General features: G+C 50.9%; 1 protein-coding gene across 2 annotated transcripts in view; it reads left to right on the forward strand.

Annotated features, from left to right (window-relative positions):
* The window catches only part of ARHGAP45 (Rho GTPase activating protein 45), a 46,101-nt gene extending 31,006 nt beyond the window's left edge, over positions 1-15,095 (forward strand). For both annotated transcript variants that reach the window (XM_038384051.2, XM_038384050.2), the window contains exons 15-23: positions 1,053-1,130; positions 1,565-1,666; positions 3,202-3,365; positions 5,025-5,213; positions 6,392-6,529; positions 8,763-9,004; positions 9,352-9,610; positions 10,414-10,507; positions 11,270-15,095. In XM_038384051.2, the coding sequence (XP_038239979.1) occupies positions 1,053-1,130; positions 1,565-1,666; positions 3,202-3,365; positions 5,025-5,213; positions 6,392-6,529; positions 8,763-9,004; positions 9,352-9,610; positions 10,414-10,507; positions 11,270-11,718 (1,715 nt within the window). In that variant the 3' untranslated portion in view covers positions 11,719-15,095. The remainder of the gene's footprint in view (positions 1-1,052; positions 1,131-1,564; positions 1,667-3,201; positions 3,366-5,024; positions 5,214-6,391; positions 6,530-8,762; positions 9,005-9,351; positions 9,611-10,413; positions 10,508-11,269) is intronic.
* The last annotated feature ends 364 nt before the right edge of the window (positions 15,096-15,459 follow it).

Raw genomic sequence — 15,459 nt, forward strand, 5'->3', positions numbered from 1 at the left:
GATGAAGTGAGCTGTAGCTCACGAAAGCTAATACTCAAATAAATTTGTTAGTCTCTAAGGTGCCACAAGTCCTCCTTTTCTCCTAACTATGATTTCCCCTCCCTTTCCTACTATAGGGCCCTGTAAATGGTGCACTACTGCCCCACAGTGCTGCTTAGTTGTCAGGTGCTTGTTTCCTGCTCTCCCCTCCTGCCCTGGGGGGAGTGGGGGCTGGGCCTTTGAATAATCAGGGTCCCTCCAGTAGGTGTCTCGGAGATGCTGTCTGCTAGATATGGGTAGGAGAGCCCGGGCTCATCCTTTCCACCGATCTCCAGTCCAGGGCCCAACGGTGGGTGGCTAAACTCGGCCTTCCCTGGACCACTTCCTACCCTGGCCCCCGCTGAATACACCAGTAGTCAGAGTCCCTGACCTGTACCCCCAGTCACTGCTCTGTTGCAGGTTCTCCTCTGGTCGGTATAATGAGGCCTCCAGCAAGGTGCCCTGGGGCAATACTTCGACTCTCAGAGCCGCCATCTGCCCCCCTCCATTGCCGGCTCCCTTCAGAGCTGCTCTTCTCCCCTTTTGAAGACCTGCCTTGCATGGGTGGTGTGGCTGGCTGGGGCAGCCTGGGCCCAGAGCAAGGCTTTAACTCCTTGCTCTCCAGTGTGGGGTTTGCTAACCCCATCCCAGGCCCAATCCTGCTAGGTGCTGAGTGCTCTCAATTGCCATAATGCTGATGGAAAATGAAGGGGCTCATTATTCTCTAATTTCCCACCCAGATGAGCCTCCTCTCAGAGTCCGTCCATGCTGCTGCTGCTTCTAATGCCCATTTCTTGGAAGTGGGTCCACTGCAAATTCCCCTCTCCCTGCACCCTGGTGCTGAGACTGCCCTCTTGCCCTTTGCAACACTCACCCCTGGTCCTAACCTGCCTGCAAGCAAGAAACAGAGCACGGGCAGTTGGATTTTCTGCAGCCTGAGAGCCCACCAGTGTCAAGGCTGTTCTAAATTAAACTGTGTTGCTCACATGGACCCAGCAAGCAGCAGCTAATGTGTCAAGTGGTTCTTTCTGCAGGTGGGAGAGGACACCAGGTACATAAGTCTTGGCCAACGTCCATCATTGAAACAGAGGGCAGCCTGGATTCAGCCTCAGGTAGAGTAACCTGGCCCATGGGAAACAGTGTAATACAGGGCTGGCTGCTTCTTTCTCCTGTGCTACTCCAGTCTACATCTCCTAATGGGGCCAGTCTGGGGGCAGAGCATGAGAGCTAAAATGAGACTGGTGTCTTAGTTTTTCTATTTTAAAATAAGTCTATATACTGCAGATTACTACTCTGGTCCCAGCCTCTGACGGCAGATGGCTCAGTAGAATGACAGAACTGGAATGTCACGGCTACGTCAGTTCCTCCCAGCAGGAGGCGCTGTACGGGACAGACTGGGAGAGCTAGCTCTGGGGAAAATTCACAGCTACTCTGGAGCCATCGTCCCCTAGTAGACCCCAGACTTGGCTGTGGGCCACACACACATTCATAAGAGAAACTGTTCAGCCGCTAATCGTGCTCTGTATTGTGGGTTGTGTTTTGGTAGGTACATTTAGCCAGAAGTTCCAGCGGATGTCTTCCAATGGCACCATGTCCTCTAATGAAGAGCTGGATGTGAAGGATGAGAATGCGGCCTCGTTTGAACAGAGTACGTGATGGGGGAAGGGTTCCACCATGCCTGCGGCTCAGTACCCAGGCACCTTGACAACATTAAGCAGACAGTGACTTACCTTGACTAAAAGATTAACCGAGGACAAGATTAAGATGGTGTTTACTTCGAGGTCTCCAGCATGAAGTCAATGGGCCAAATTCATCCCTGGGGTAACTCTGTTGAATTCAGCAAAGTTACCTGGGAATGAATTGGTTCAGATGTCGGAATTGCCATAGTCTGAATGCTACTGACCGAGGCAAAAATGAGGGGCCAGGTTCTAATCCCAGTGACACTGGAGCAATTATGGAATAACTGGAGTCCAGGGAGTGCCATTAGTTTAACTGACAGCAGATTGGGGCTGACATTGTCCCACGAGAAACTGTAAACCTTGATATTCCCCAAAAAACGAGATTAAGAGCTGACTGTTACCACATATCCCCAGTATGTGGAAATCTCTCCACCACTGCCGTGGATTTCTTAGCACTTTAACTAACCTTCTGAAGGTGACTTGAAGAGTTACATTTGGCAGGGGGTGGGAGGGGGAGGGAATCAACTATTACTGACTATTGAGCCAGTCAGGTCATTGAGATTTTCATATGCAATCTGACTGGTTAACTTAATACTAGACCAGTCATTACGGTTGACCTTGGAAGGAAACAACGGAAACACATTGATTTGTCACATGACTACTTTCAGCCAATCACTGAGCTAGCATTTCCTTGTATGTAACAATCGAAGTCACTTGGACTCTTTGTACATTTGCTAGAGTCTTCCAGTTGATAGGGAAACAAGTTGACTGGGAGCTGGTGACTAAGTGCTTGCTGCCATGGTGCTTTCAGAACTGTGATCTGGGCTGTGTCTGACCCAGGCTTGCTGCACGTTTTCCAGACTCTCTAACTCGGCGTGGGAGGCTTTGGATCTCTATGGCTGGTTATCTCACACAAAAACAGGAAAAGGAAGAAAGGTTCCCCAAAAATGTCAGCTCCAAGCAAGTTATTTGAGGATTGAATTCAGCTTGGCAGGGGAAGGGGCTGCTGGCAGAAAGTCTCCCATGGCCCCTGCATGATGTGCTTTTGTATTACCTTCTGGAGACTTTGGCCAAGCTTCCCTGGAGATTAGATCGCAGTCAGTGCTGCTAGGCGTTAAATCAGTCGAGGATCAGCTAGAAACCAAACTGGTGGTGTTTTTTTCTCATCTCCTGAAATAGGAGGAGAGCACAGAAGAGATGGGTGAGGACTGCCTAGACAGTGGATAGTGAAACCACAGTTCTCCATATGTCTCCAGGGCAATGAAATCCCTATGGATGATCATGGGCTTAGAAAGAAGGCGGGAACAGGTTTATTTAACCCAGGCTACTCAGAGGAGCTGACTCTAAAGCTTAGGCCATAGGATATCTGAGATGTGACTGGAGTATGGACATGGCCAGTTGATTGACTGGGCTGTTGGAAGTGCTCCTGGGCTCTGATATCCCCTATGCCAGCTCCTCTGAGTCACATGGATTTTGGATGGATTTATTCTTGATTTGCCTCCAGGCATCAATGGGATAGCCCCTGAAATGACGGCTCCGACAGGCCCATTCCGAAATGTGGGTTTATCCAAGGCTGCCCAGACCCATCGGTTGAGAAAACTTCGCACCCCTTCGAAATGCCGGGAATGCAACAGCTACGTTTACTTCCAGGGAGCGGAGTGCGAGGAGGTAGGGAGAGACGGGAAGCAGGCCTGGGGGAAGAGAGGGGTAGATGAAGTAGAAGCCCGGAGAGGCACCCGGCTGCACTGATGTGAACTGGGAACCAAGTGAGCTCAGCTGAACCTGCAAGTTTTTTGGGTGACGGCATCTAACGTCTCACATATCTTCGTTCCACGAGAGTCTCAGCTGCTGGACTGTCTTTCTGCAGCTTCATATATAAGGGTGGGAGCAAATTTGCACCTGCAATGTAAGTCCTGTTATGAATAGGCACCAACTTCTCCTGGCGCCGATGGGTGCTTGACCCCCCCCGTCTGCCTCCTGTCCCTGCCCTGCTGCCCATTCCAACCCCTTCTCCAAAGTCTCCGCCCCAACTCTGCCCTATTGGATTCCTTCCCCAAATCCCTGCCCCGGCCCCGCCTCCTCCCCTGAGCGTTCCAACTTCCCGCTCCTCCCACCTCCCTCCCACAGCTTGTTATGCCACGAAACAGCTGTTTTGTGGTGGCAAGCACTGGGAAGCGGGGACGTGATGCGCTCAGAGGAGGAGGAGGAGGTGAGCTGGGACGGGGAGCTTGGCTGCCGGTGGGTGCAGAGCCATGGAGTCGGTGCCTATGCTGTTATGCTGAGACACACTGGTTGATCACCCACCTTTTTGAGATTGGATGTGAACACACTCTTCAATTAACTGGCAGGAGGAGTTAATCAGCAGTGTCCTCCCTTCTCCCCATCCCTCAGACAAAAGGGGATTGTGAACCCACTGGAGAGCTTGGACTGAGTGGGCAGAGAGATTTAGCTGAGTGTTTGTGTTTGGTGCGTGTGTGTGGGGGGGGGCGGGGAAGGCAGGACACAAAACAGGGAGAGAGGCAGAGGCAAACAGCAAGAAAGCCATGCAGTAGCCTAGGAGCACAAAGCGACCAGGGGAAAAGCTAGAGCTGGAGTTTTTGGGTCTGGTGTTGGCCAAAGAGGCTTGGAGCTGCAAGGTGAGAATCTGGTCCATTTGTTCACGGTGCCACCTGCACTCGGAGAAGCAGGACTTCATACACTCCTTGTCATTAAACAAGATGGCATCACAGAAATACAAGACTCCATCAGTTTCTGCTTCCAACTGGAACACCCCCAGGGCCCTGACCTTTGACGAGCCACTCAGGTCAAAAAGGGGGCACAATCCCTTAAATCTCTGACCCCAATGTACTGATGTACAAGAGGCCTTAACTGCAGGTGCAAGATGAACCTGCAAAAACGGAGGCCCAGTGACAGCCCGGCTGGAAATCTCTCTCTCAGCGTGTTCCACAGGGCAGCTGCTTCCTTGGCCTACTGCTTGGTGGGCTGGGGAAGTCCCTGCCTATCTCCTCTCGCTTTGCGTTGGGAAGAGATCGTTTCCTTTGTTTTTTGGGACATGTTCAGGCTACGGAATGGCTTTAGGTCCATCCCAATAGACAGGCAATCTCCCACCCACCCAGCTGTTGGAGCACTGCTCCTCTCAGCACAGCTCTTACGCACTTCTGCTGGCATGCAGTGCATCTGCTCTGATTGGCACTCCGATGTCTCCCAGGCAGGGACTTTGCTCTCCGTCTATACAAGATGGTGGCTGCCCCTGTGAGCTGAAGCTTTATTCACTGTAGAGCTCTCTCTTTCGCTCTCTCCCACCAACCATCTTCCTGTTGGTTCCAGTGCTGTTTAGCCTGCCACAAAAAATGTCTGGAGACCCTGGCCATCCAGTGTGGCCACAAGAAACTCCAAGGGAAGCTGCAGCTCTTTGGCCGGGATTTCACACAGACATCCCAGAACAGCTCGGATGGCATCCCCTTCATTATCAAGAAGTGCATCTGTGAGATCGAGAAGCGGGCTCTGAAAACCAAGGTGAGGCACCCTCTTTCTGACCTCCGGCCCAATCGTGCCGGGCTCCCTGCGGTGGCTCAGACTGCCCTTGTAACCCAGGCAAGGAATGGCTGGTTTGCTCATGAGCTCCAGCTCCTTTCCCAGCGCCTGTATCCCACAGTGAAAACGTCAGACTGCTTCTAGAGAGGTTAGAGAGCTGGGAGCCAGGAACTATAGTCAGAAGCAGAGCCAAGATTATCTGTAACCTTGGGTAAGATACCTCCCTGGTTCACAGATGGGGAAACTGAGGCATCAAATAGCAGCACTTGGATTTAATAGCTGATATATAACTAACTACTAACAACATATTTCAGAGTAGCAGCCATGTTAGTCTGTATTCGCAAAAAGAAAAGGAGTACTTGTGGCACCTTGGAGACTAACAAATTTATTAGAGCATAAGCTTTCGTGAGCTACAGCTCACTGCGATGAAGTGAGCTGTAGCTCACGAAAGCTTATGCTCTAATAAATTTGTTAGTCTCTAAGGTGCCACAAGTACTCCTTTTCTTTTTACTAACAACATAAGATCAGTCATACTGGGTCACACCAATGGCCCACCTAGCCTAGTGTCCTGTCTTCTGACAGTGGCCAATGCAAGGTGCTTTAGAGGGAATGAGCAAAACAGGCAATCACTGAATGATCCATCTCCTGTCGTCTACTCCCAGCTTCTGGCAGTCGGAGGCTAGGGCCACCCAGAGGGTGGGGGCAGCGTCCCTGTCCATCTTGGCTAATAGCTATTGATGGACCTATCCGCCATGAACTTACCTAATTCTTTTTTGAACCCCATGATACTTTTGGCCTTCACAACATCCCCTGGCAATGAGTTCAACAGGTTGCCTGTGCGTTGGGTGACGAAGTACTTCCTTTTGTTTGTTTTAAACCTGCGGCCTATTCATTTCATTGGGTGACCCTTGGTTCATGTATTATGCAAAGGGGTAAATAACACGTCCTTATTCACTTTCTCCAAACCCTTCACGATTTTACAGACCTCTCTCCTACCCCCCAGCCCAAGTCATCTCCTTTCCAAGAGGAACAGTCCCAGCCTTTGATTTGTTGTTTCTAACCACAGAACCAGGCATGGGGTGATAAGCCCACTCTGCTGGGTGAGCTGGTAGCGAAACACCCCTCCTGGTCTCCTTTTAACCTCATGTTCCCCTTTGCAGGGCATCTATCGGGTCAACGGCGTGAAGACACGCGTGGAGAAGCTTTGCCAGGCATTTGAGAATGGGAAGGAGCTGGTGGAGCTGTCCCAAGCCTCCCCTCACGATATCAGCAACGTCCTGAAGCTCTACTTGCGACAGGTAACAAGTTCCTGACCCGCCACGATTCTCTCTGCACTGCATGAGGTGGAGAATCGCCAAAGGAAGTCTTTTCAGGGATCATACCCAGCCCCATTGGGTCACCTCTGGCAGAAGGAGTTCAGACATAGACTAGGGTTAAACTCTGTATACTGGCTGGTCCATGCCAATGGTAGAGACCTAAGGTATTGAAATCATGTATCCAAATTCAAAGCAGGCCAGTAGGAACCTAAAGCAGCATTGCCAACTTTGGGGATTTTATCCTGCTCTTTGGTGTTTTTTTCTTAAAGTCCCAACTCCTGAAAGAAAGGACTTCCCCCCAAAATGTCATCTTTCATCTAGAGCAAAAGCAAATTTGTAGCCCTTTGTGAACTCAGTGGCTCTGAAACCAAAAGGAAAGTACAACCCCCCCCCCCAAATCTATTAGTTGCTAAACAAACAAAACACTCCTGCTTTATTTTGGGGATGAGATGACTCACGATTTTTGAATGCTTGACAACACTGCTGAAGATGTTCCACCTAGTGGTTCTTTGGCAGCCTGCATTCAATGAGATCATTTCTTAGTGGACAGGTGCCCACTGCAAAACTGCCATGGCAGTTGCCAGTCCACCAATTCACCCCTTCAGGGACACACCACAGAGACAGATTTCACCCATGCCTAGAGGGTGTCCCTCCAAGTCAGAGATAAGGCATGCAGTTGGGGATGTATGGGCAAGGGGCACATTATGGGGGATTCTTGCCTGGCCACTGCTCATGCTGGGCCTGGTCTGGGGGTGATTTGCAAGCTTCATTCTGTGAACCCAGCACTAGACAGACAGACAGACAGACACACACCCCTGCAAGGCCAGTTCTGATGCAGTGGCTGTTGTTCATGCCTTGGCGTTCAAGGTGGTTGGTACCGACGACTCTCCCAATTCTCCTTTGGCCAAGGCCCCAGCATGTGAAACTAGCCCATTAAAACGGGCGACCCACATCCTCAAACAACAGACGCTGCAAGGCAGAAGGGGAAGCAGCTTGTCTCTTTAGCTCTAGACTGTGGGTTTGGTAACCTCGTACCTGTTAACTCCTTAGGGGCAGGGGTTTATGGACAGTCTGACACGAAAGCCAGACCCTCCCCTAGTCTCCAAGTGGGCAGGGACTCTTTGAAGGCAGTGGAACTATGCTGAACTACAGCAGCTGAGGACATGACCTGTCGCCTGTTTGGAAAGACAGGACAGCCAAGCAGGGGAAAGAGAGAAGCCGATCAACGTTAGACTCTGTTTTCAAGTCCCTAGTTAGAGCAGCCTGAAAACCAAGCCAAAGCGACAGGAAGTCTTCATGATTCATGAGACAGGAAGTCTCCGTGTCATCACTCAGACATGCCAGAGGGAACGGCTCAGTGGTTGGTGCTTAAAGGTTTGAAGCATCAAGATTCCCTGGAAACAGACTTTTGAATGCCAACAGCACTGACGCTGCCCTCTGGCCTCCATGGCGGCTAAACTGAGTTCCGTACAGTTTGCAAAACCAAGTTCGTGTTTGCTTCCCGGGGCCATTAGCGAGCCCCCAAAAACGTCCTTGGCCAAAGTCTCCCCTCAGCATTGTGCAGCAGGTTGCCTGCTCAACCCCAGAGGTGGCTGCATGGCCTATAGTGCACTGGGAGGGAAGATGCTAGGTAAATCCAAAGTTCTGGGATAAACGAGTGTGTAATTTACAGGAATAAATGGCAATATAGGGCTGAATTTACATGGCACAGGGGTAAAGCCGGGTTTCTGATGACTGAGTGCCTAGCAAGCAGGGGAGGCTGAGAGAGAGAGGCCCTTTCCTTCCCTCACTGCATTGTAGGTAGCTCGGGAGCGTTTGGGAGGTTCCCTTGCCATAGAATGACAGGTTTCAGAGTAGTAGCCATGTTAGTCTGTATTCGCAAAAAGAAAAGGAGGACTTGTGGCACCTTAAAAACTAACATCCGATGAAGTGAGCTGTAGCTCACGAAAGCTTTTGCTCAAATAAATTTGTTAGTCTCTAAGGTGCCACAAGTCCTCCTTTTCTTCTTGCCATAGAAGTTTGCTGTAGAAAGGACAAGAGTTTTCTCGGCTCAGTGAGCTAGGACAGGGAGCAGATTCAGGAAGGAGAGGGCCACCCCAGAGCCTAGGGGCATCTCCTGTTATCTGAAGTTGCTTTACAGCCGTGGCCCTGGTGAGTGCTGTGTTTGTGCATTTGCCTTCATGGAGCCATCTCCCCTGTCTGTTCTTTCTTGAAGTTGCCAGAACCCATCATGCCCTTCCGACTGTACAATGAACTCATGGGCCTGGCCAAAGAAAGCCTGCAAGGTGGGGGCGAGACCAAGACCAAGGCTGGGAAGGGAGGTCCCGAGCTGGTGGACAAGGGAGCTGAGACGGACAAGATGGTGGTGATATTAGTGACAAAGTTGAAGGAGCTGCTGAAGGAGCTTCCACGGCAGAACTTGGCCACGCTGCAGTACATCATGCAGCACCTGAGAAGGTGAGGAGGGGTGAGGAGAACTGCAAGGCGGGGTTGTTAGTGATGCTGCAACACCCGCCAACCCCCCATCCTTGAAATGGGAGAGTGGGGGTTCAGGCAGCCTCCCCTCCAAAAATGGAAGTTAGGTCTGAGGGCAGCGGAGTCCTCTCCAGAACTAGCGGGGGGTGGGGGTGGTCTCTCCTCCCATACAGACGCTGTCACTCCGCCCGGAGAAGTGGGATACCTGGACCACAGGCAGAGCATCCCCTGTGCCGTACGAGTTCCATCTGTCGTCCCTTTCTCTCTTCACCCCCGCCCCATCCTGTTCTCCCCTGAACACGTCTTTTCCTGCTCCCCGGCTCCTTCAGGATTGTGGAAGTAGAACAGGACAACAAAATGACCTCGAGCAACCTGGGCATTGTCTTCGGGCCAACGCTGATGCACCCCCGGCCCACCGAGGCCACCATCTCCCTGTCCTCGCTGGTCGATTACCCCCACCAGGCTCGCATCATCGAGGCCCTCATCATCTTCTACTCAACCATTTTCGAGAACAAGGGAGCTCAGCTGCTGACTGACTCTGACAAACACACTGAGGATGCCGAAGAGAGGACCAGGCGCTCTAGCCAGGTGGGAGTCCCTCCAAGTCGAGTTCCAAGTCCTAGAATTGGGGTGGGGGAGCACTTATCTAATGAGACCTTCTATTTCTGCTTGCACTGGGCCTTTTGGTGCCAGCAACAGGAACGAGGGTGAGTAGGAGAGGAGGGTGTGACATGAACAGGCTTTAAAAGGAAGGGAAAAGCAGCCAGCACCCCACAGATGAAGCAGAGCAATCTCTCTGACCTAGGACAGGCCACCATCAGAAGAAGGGAACAAAGGGAGCTGAGCTGACCAGGCCCTGCATGCTGCAAGGAAGGAAGGAAGCCTCCTACCTATCTGGCGTCCAACAACTTTTCAAAGTGTCATTCGTGCCAAGCCCGAGAGCAGAATTTTAGCCAGGATTCAGCCAGCTACCTTCTTTGGGGATAGATTCTCAGGCAGCCCTCGTGTCAGGATACGCTGCCGTATTGTGTTTACCAGAAGCTTGGTAGTTGTTACTATTGGTATGACCATAGTATTTGGAGGAGGGCCCCTGCAAGGATCAAGGCCCCACGCCTGTACAAACATACAGTAGACAAGACAGAAAAGGAGGGGGAGGAAGGATGGATTATCACCCCCATTTTAAAATACCGAGACAGACTGACCCAATTATGCTTTTGTTCTTCTGAATGGGGGTTCATGACACATTTCCCTTATAGCCAAGAGCAAGGTAAGGGAGTGTTGTGATCTGGCTTTAAAGGACCTTAATTTAGGTTGAGAACAGCAGAGCATTGCAACGGCCCCTTCCCCCACCCCATTTGTTCACCTTGCTCCTCTTCCACCTTCCCTCCCAGGACAACAAAGCCCCCCTTCCACACACCAACATCCCGAACCTAGAGGTGTCCTTGGAGAAGGAGGATTCAGAGAACAACGCCGATCCGTTCGGAGGTGAGTGACAGCCACAGGCAGGCCCTGCCCTCCCCCCGATGTTCCAAGACTGCTGAACGATGCAAAGGTAGCTCCAGAGAGTTGTTCACCTCCAAGCTACTAGCTCCAAACTAGCCCCAGGTTGAGAATGACCAGAAGTTACCACCAGTGAATTTCATTATCCTAGTGGGCACGTGTCCAAGTTGCTATTGAGACTAGCTGAGCCCCATGGGTCATTCTCATGAGGGAGGCTAAGGGAGGCTAAGGGCTCAATGGACAAAGAATAACAAAGCTTCAGCCCTAAGAGGTGGCCTTTGGCTATCAGGGAACACTGGTAGAGCTCATGCTGCATCTGGCCAGTGGAAGGTGCCCATGGGGCCCCAGTTTTGTTGATCATTTTGGCCTGCGCTGTGAAGTTGCCCTGTGTAGACATACAAGTCGTTGGTCTCAGCTCAGCCCTCCCATCCATTCTTACTTCAGAGCAACCTCCACTCTGCTCTCATTTCCATCACAGCTGAATGGATGCAGATCTTGCTGCTGTAGAGAAAATTGCCACTGGGACCCTCTGCGACCAACGGGTTGATCTCTCTAAGGGCAGAAAAACTGTCCAGTCTGGCAGTGCCCATTTTGCAGGAGAAAGAGGGGAGTAGTAGAGACCCAGAGCCACTAGTGGCAATACCAGTGTTAACGTATAAACCTTCCCCATCCTGGCACGTGGCTCTAGTGTACCAGGGTCTTGCTAGTGGGGCTGGAAGGTTATAGAAAGTCATGCGTGTCCTGCAGAATCTGGTGACCGCTCGATAGATTCCGACTCGGAGTTGGAAGAGGGGGCGGAGCTGCCGGCTACAGAGGAGGGAGCCCCGCGGCAGCGGCTGGTAAAGCAAGAAAGCGAGACAAGCACGGACGAGGCTCCATTCTGCGACAACGTGAGCGAGGGGCAGCTGAGCATGACCGGCAGCGTGGGCCAGTTGGACGCAGAGTGCACCTCTTCCCTGCAGCGCAACCCAGCAGGGGAGGAAGAGCAGAGCGACCCCGAAGAGGAATCCGTCTCGGAGATGGATGGCAAGGCAGGCCAGCAAGAGAGACCTCTTTCTGACTGTAACACAAACCAGTCCAATAACACGCTGCTGTCTGAGTGCTGCCGGGGGCACAGGCTGCTGCCCGCTGTTCGGCTACGGGACAGCACGATAGTAGTGAGGTCAGCCAGCGAATGGCAGCCCAGGTTTGTCTAGGCCACCGTGCAAAGGCTATGCAATGCACAACGGGGCAGGGTGGCTGGCCAGAGAGGCTACCCGCACGCAGCTACGCAAAGGGCGATGCTGTGCATATTCAGGGAAGGGAGGGGTCAAGCGCAGCCAAACCTCAGGGAGCTCACAAGGGTTTCGTATGCTAGCTGCAGACAGTAGTCACCTTTACCTAGTGACTGGAGCTTCCATACAAACCCCCTCTGCATGGATGTTCTAATCAGTCAGACGACGAGGTGTCCTTGCAGTACCACAGCCTCAGCTAGACAGTAACTATAGCCATAAAGCATATTCCTTTGAGAGGAGAAGTCCAACAAGGGTGGATTTGACCTTGTCCTGTTGGATTGGGAAGGGGTCCAGTCCTGGCTGTACCTATGCTATGCTGCTGCAGAGGGTTTAAACTCACCTTTATTTAAATAGCTCTTCAAGAACAGAGATGCAGCTACTGAAGTGTCTAATCCGCTGCAGCGATTACTGAAAACTCCAGCTCCCAGGGCTAGGAAGGGATAATAGAGTGCTTTGCGTTTAACTAACCTGTTTTAAGAAAGCACCACCTTCTTTCCACTCAAGTCTAAGCATCCCAGGTGGCAGAATAAATCTCTTATGTTTGTACGGAGTAGATCCCAGAACGCTTTGTACCATGGAGATGCATAGGCTCTGTGGTGGCAGATAGGATGCCACACACAGCAGTGGGAGTGGCACCATGGACAGCTTTTGGGCAATTACCTACCACAACCTCGCATAGGTGTCACCCAAGCACCAACAGCTGGTCAGTAGAGGGGGGATAAAGCTTCTAGAGGCAGGTTTGAGAGTAGCCAGCTTTGGCAGGAAGGTGAAAGTCACTGCTGTCCTCCTGTATAACTTGGGTGGGATGGGGAACTTCACGTATTGAGGCTGTGTAAGGCACAAACGCTTATGGCTGACTGGCCCAGGCATGCCAATTGCAGCTACAAGTCAACTGCAAGAACCCGGGTACTCCTGAAACATGGGACTTAACTAATGATCTGCCTTTCCACACCCAGCTTATTTATGGTCTTTCTTCCTCTCGGCAAAATCGTAGATGACACTGTGTGAGAGCGGCTGGCTGTTCTTGACTCACTGCTGTGAATTAGCGTGGAGGGTGCTACGGGGCAGGCATGTTTTCCCAGCTGTAATTCCTTTGGATCCTGGGCTCTCTTTAGTCCTTCCTGCAGTTTCTTCTACAGGCAGCCAGTACCCTAACCTGAGCTGTTTTAAAGGAGCTTGAACTGTAATTTCAACAAAGAAGGGGTGCACAGTGCTCACGGGAATGGAAATCCATGATGCAGACACAGCCACTCCAACTGTGCCTCTTGCTGAGAGCCTGATGACTTGCCCTCTCTGCCCCAATCCACAGGACAAGCTGCCTTCAGTAGGACAGGAGTTGCCTGAATTGAGCTACTGGACACTCCAGTGTAGGGGGCTCTTTAGATGACCTGTCAACATGTGCCCAAGGACACAGCTGGCAAAGGAGCTTAGGGAATAAACAGAACCAGGCATGATGACTTTAAAGAAACGCAGGAGCTCACATCACTGCCGTAGCAGAAGAGACTAAACTTGCAAATAGATTTTAAAACAAAATAGCTGAAAATCACTTCCTCTTATTTCCCACCCCAGCCTGTCCTCAGGCTTCCATGTTCCTCTTGCAATGGTTGAGAGTGTTGCTAAACCCTGTAAGTGAGCAGGGAGAAAGCTGAACAAACAGCACCAGCTCCCCAGCCAAGTTTAACTCACCTGTGCTGGTGCAGTCACATGAAGCAGTCAGGTCACAGTCTCCAGCCCACTGCATACACATTACTCCCCAACTCTGAGCACCTGCTGGCTGGTGTGGTCAATCGCTGCTTTTGCTAGCCCACAAACTGTCATTTTAAGGGTACAGTCTAGTGAGCTGAGCTCAGGAACTCTTATTTGAGCACCGTACCTCTCCACCCTTGAATAAGTCACCTATCTCTCTGTAGAGCAGGTGTACACATTAACTACCTCCCAGGCCTGTTGTGAGGGTTATTAGTTTCAGCTGAAAACAAAGCCTGCCTCCAGGATTCAGCTTTCTGCATTTTGTATCCAGTCAAAGCATAATGCCTGCCATCCCCCCATGGTGTGCACATAAAGCTCCCACTGTCACTTGTGCATAGGGGGTCATGGACATCAATCACACAGACAAATTCTAGCTGATTGCTTGCCCGGACTCATGCTCCTATCCAACGCTGCCTGTCACCTCGTAGCTTAATTTAACAAGGGTGGCCTGTTTCTCCTCACCCAAGAGATCCATTGAGAATAGGCGACATTGAGAGGCTATCAAAAACAAAAAAGCCACAGCAGGAGCGAAAGCTGCTTTCTATAACTTACGCACAGACACTTTTCCTCAGCACCTTACGGAGTCATGTGGCTGGGACAAAAACATCTGCCCCTGTTCAGAGAATAGCCTTCACCATTAGAGGTCACTATGCCCAGCTCACAGATTAAGCAGACAACCTGCAGCAACTAGAGAGAACCGTGGCACTCTAAACCCATTTGGGGTCTCGTACTGTCTCAGGCCCAGATCCTCACAGGGGTTTAGGCTCCTGACTTTCACTGATTTTTGTGTGAGAAGCCTAAAATACCCCTGGAGCTGTCCCTGCCTGGGAGAGGCCACCAAATCAAGTCACCCTTGGGCATAGCTACTACTGTACTGAATGGATGGTTACGTCCCAGCTTTGGGATAGTAATTACATACTGCTGCATTATGAAGGGAGGAATAAAGATTCTGTTGTTCAGCCAAATGTTATAGACTCCAGAGCTAAGAGGATCAATCATCTTTGAAGCGAGTGGAAAGAACTCAGGAATGTGAGATGCCTGGAACTCTCCAAGCCTCAGTTAAAATAATGGCAGAAGTTTCTCCTTGGTGAAGAAATACAGCTGCTTGTAGAGGTGGAGGTAACCTATCTAAAGTAGACCACAAACTGGTTTGTTTGTAACTGAGCTGGAAGACTGGAAGTCTCCTCACTGCATTCTCCTTCAATACAATGGTTACATTTTACTGCAGCTTGTTTCCATCTTAGGAGAAGGAATCAGAACTGCTTCACTACATTCCTGTCCTACTGCTAGCCCTGGGCAATATGGTGAGTATGTGTGGATGGACAGCTGAGTGGGTGCACAAGAGGGAATGGAGTTTGTGTGTTACAAGTGCTGTGTTTGTGCTTAGCATGGTACCAAGCATCCTGTGTTTGTATATTGTTCAGCTGCCAGAGATAGAGCATGTTTATATGAACATGAGTCACAGCCGTGCTGTACACAGAAGTCTCATGTCGTTTGTACTCTATGCAAATTCACATGCTTCAAAGAAATAAAGATGTGTTCAGATGAGCGTTTCCACACTTCAGAGCAATGTGTTCAAACCTCCCTTTATCAGCTCTGCTGTGCCACATAGCTAAGGAGAGAAGACTGAGCTGCCATCTTCATGATGGTCTCAGCTGCACGGTGGCATCTCAGTTCCTGTGCACTACAGTGAATATTTACACACAGGAGCAGCGATACGAGGCAGTGCAATCTAGTGCCTAGCGTAAGCCTGGGAGTCAGGATTCCTGAGTTTTATGCCCAATTTTGCCACCAACCTGCTGTGTGACCTTGGGCAAGTCACTTCTATGCCTCAGTTTCTCCAGCTGTAAGAGGCATGCTGCACTGGGGGTAGGAAGAGGCTTATCAATTGGGAGAGAAATACTTTGAATGGGAAAG

This window comes from Dermochelys coriacea, chromosome 25, assembly GCF_009764565.3.
Source record: "Dermochelys coriacea isolate rDerCor1 chromosome 25, rDerCor1.pri.v4, whole genome shotgun sequence".
In the NCBI taxonomy this organism is placed as follows: domain Eukaryota; kingdom Metazoa; phylum Chordata; order Testudines; family Dermochelyidae; genus Dermochelys; species Dermochelys coriacea.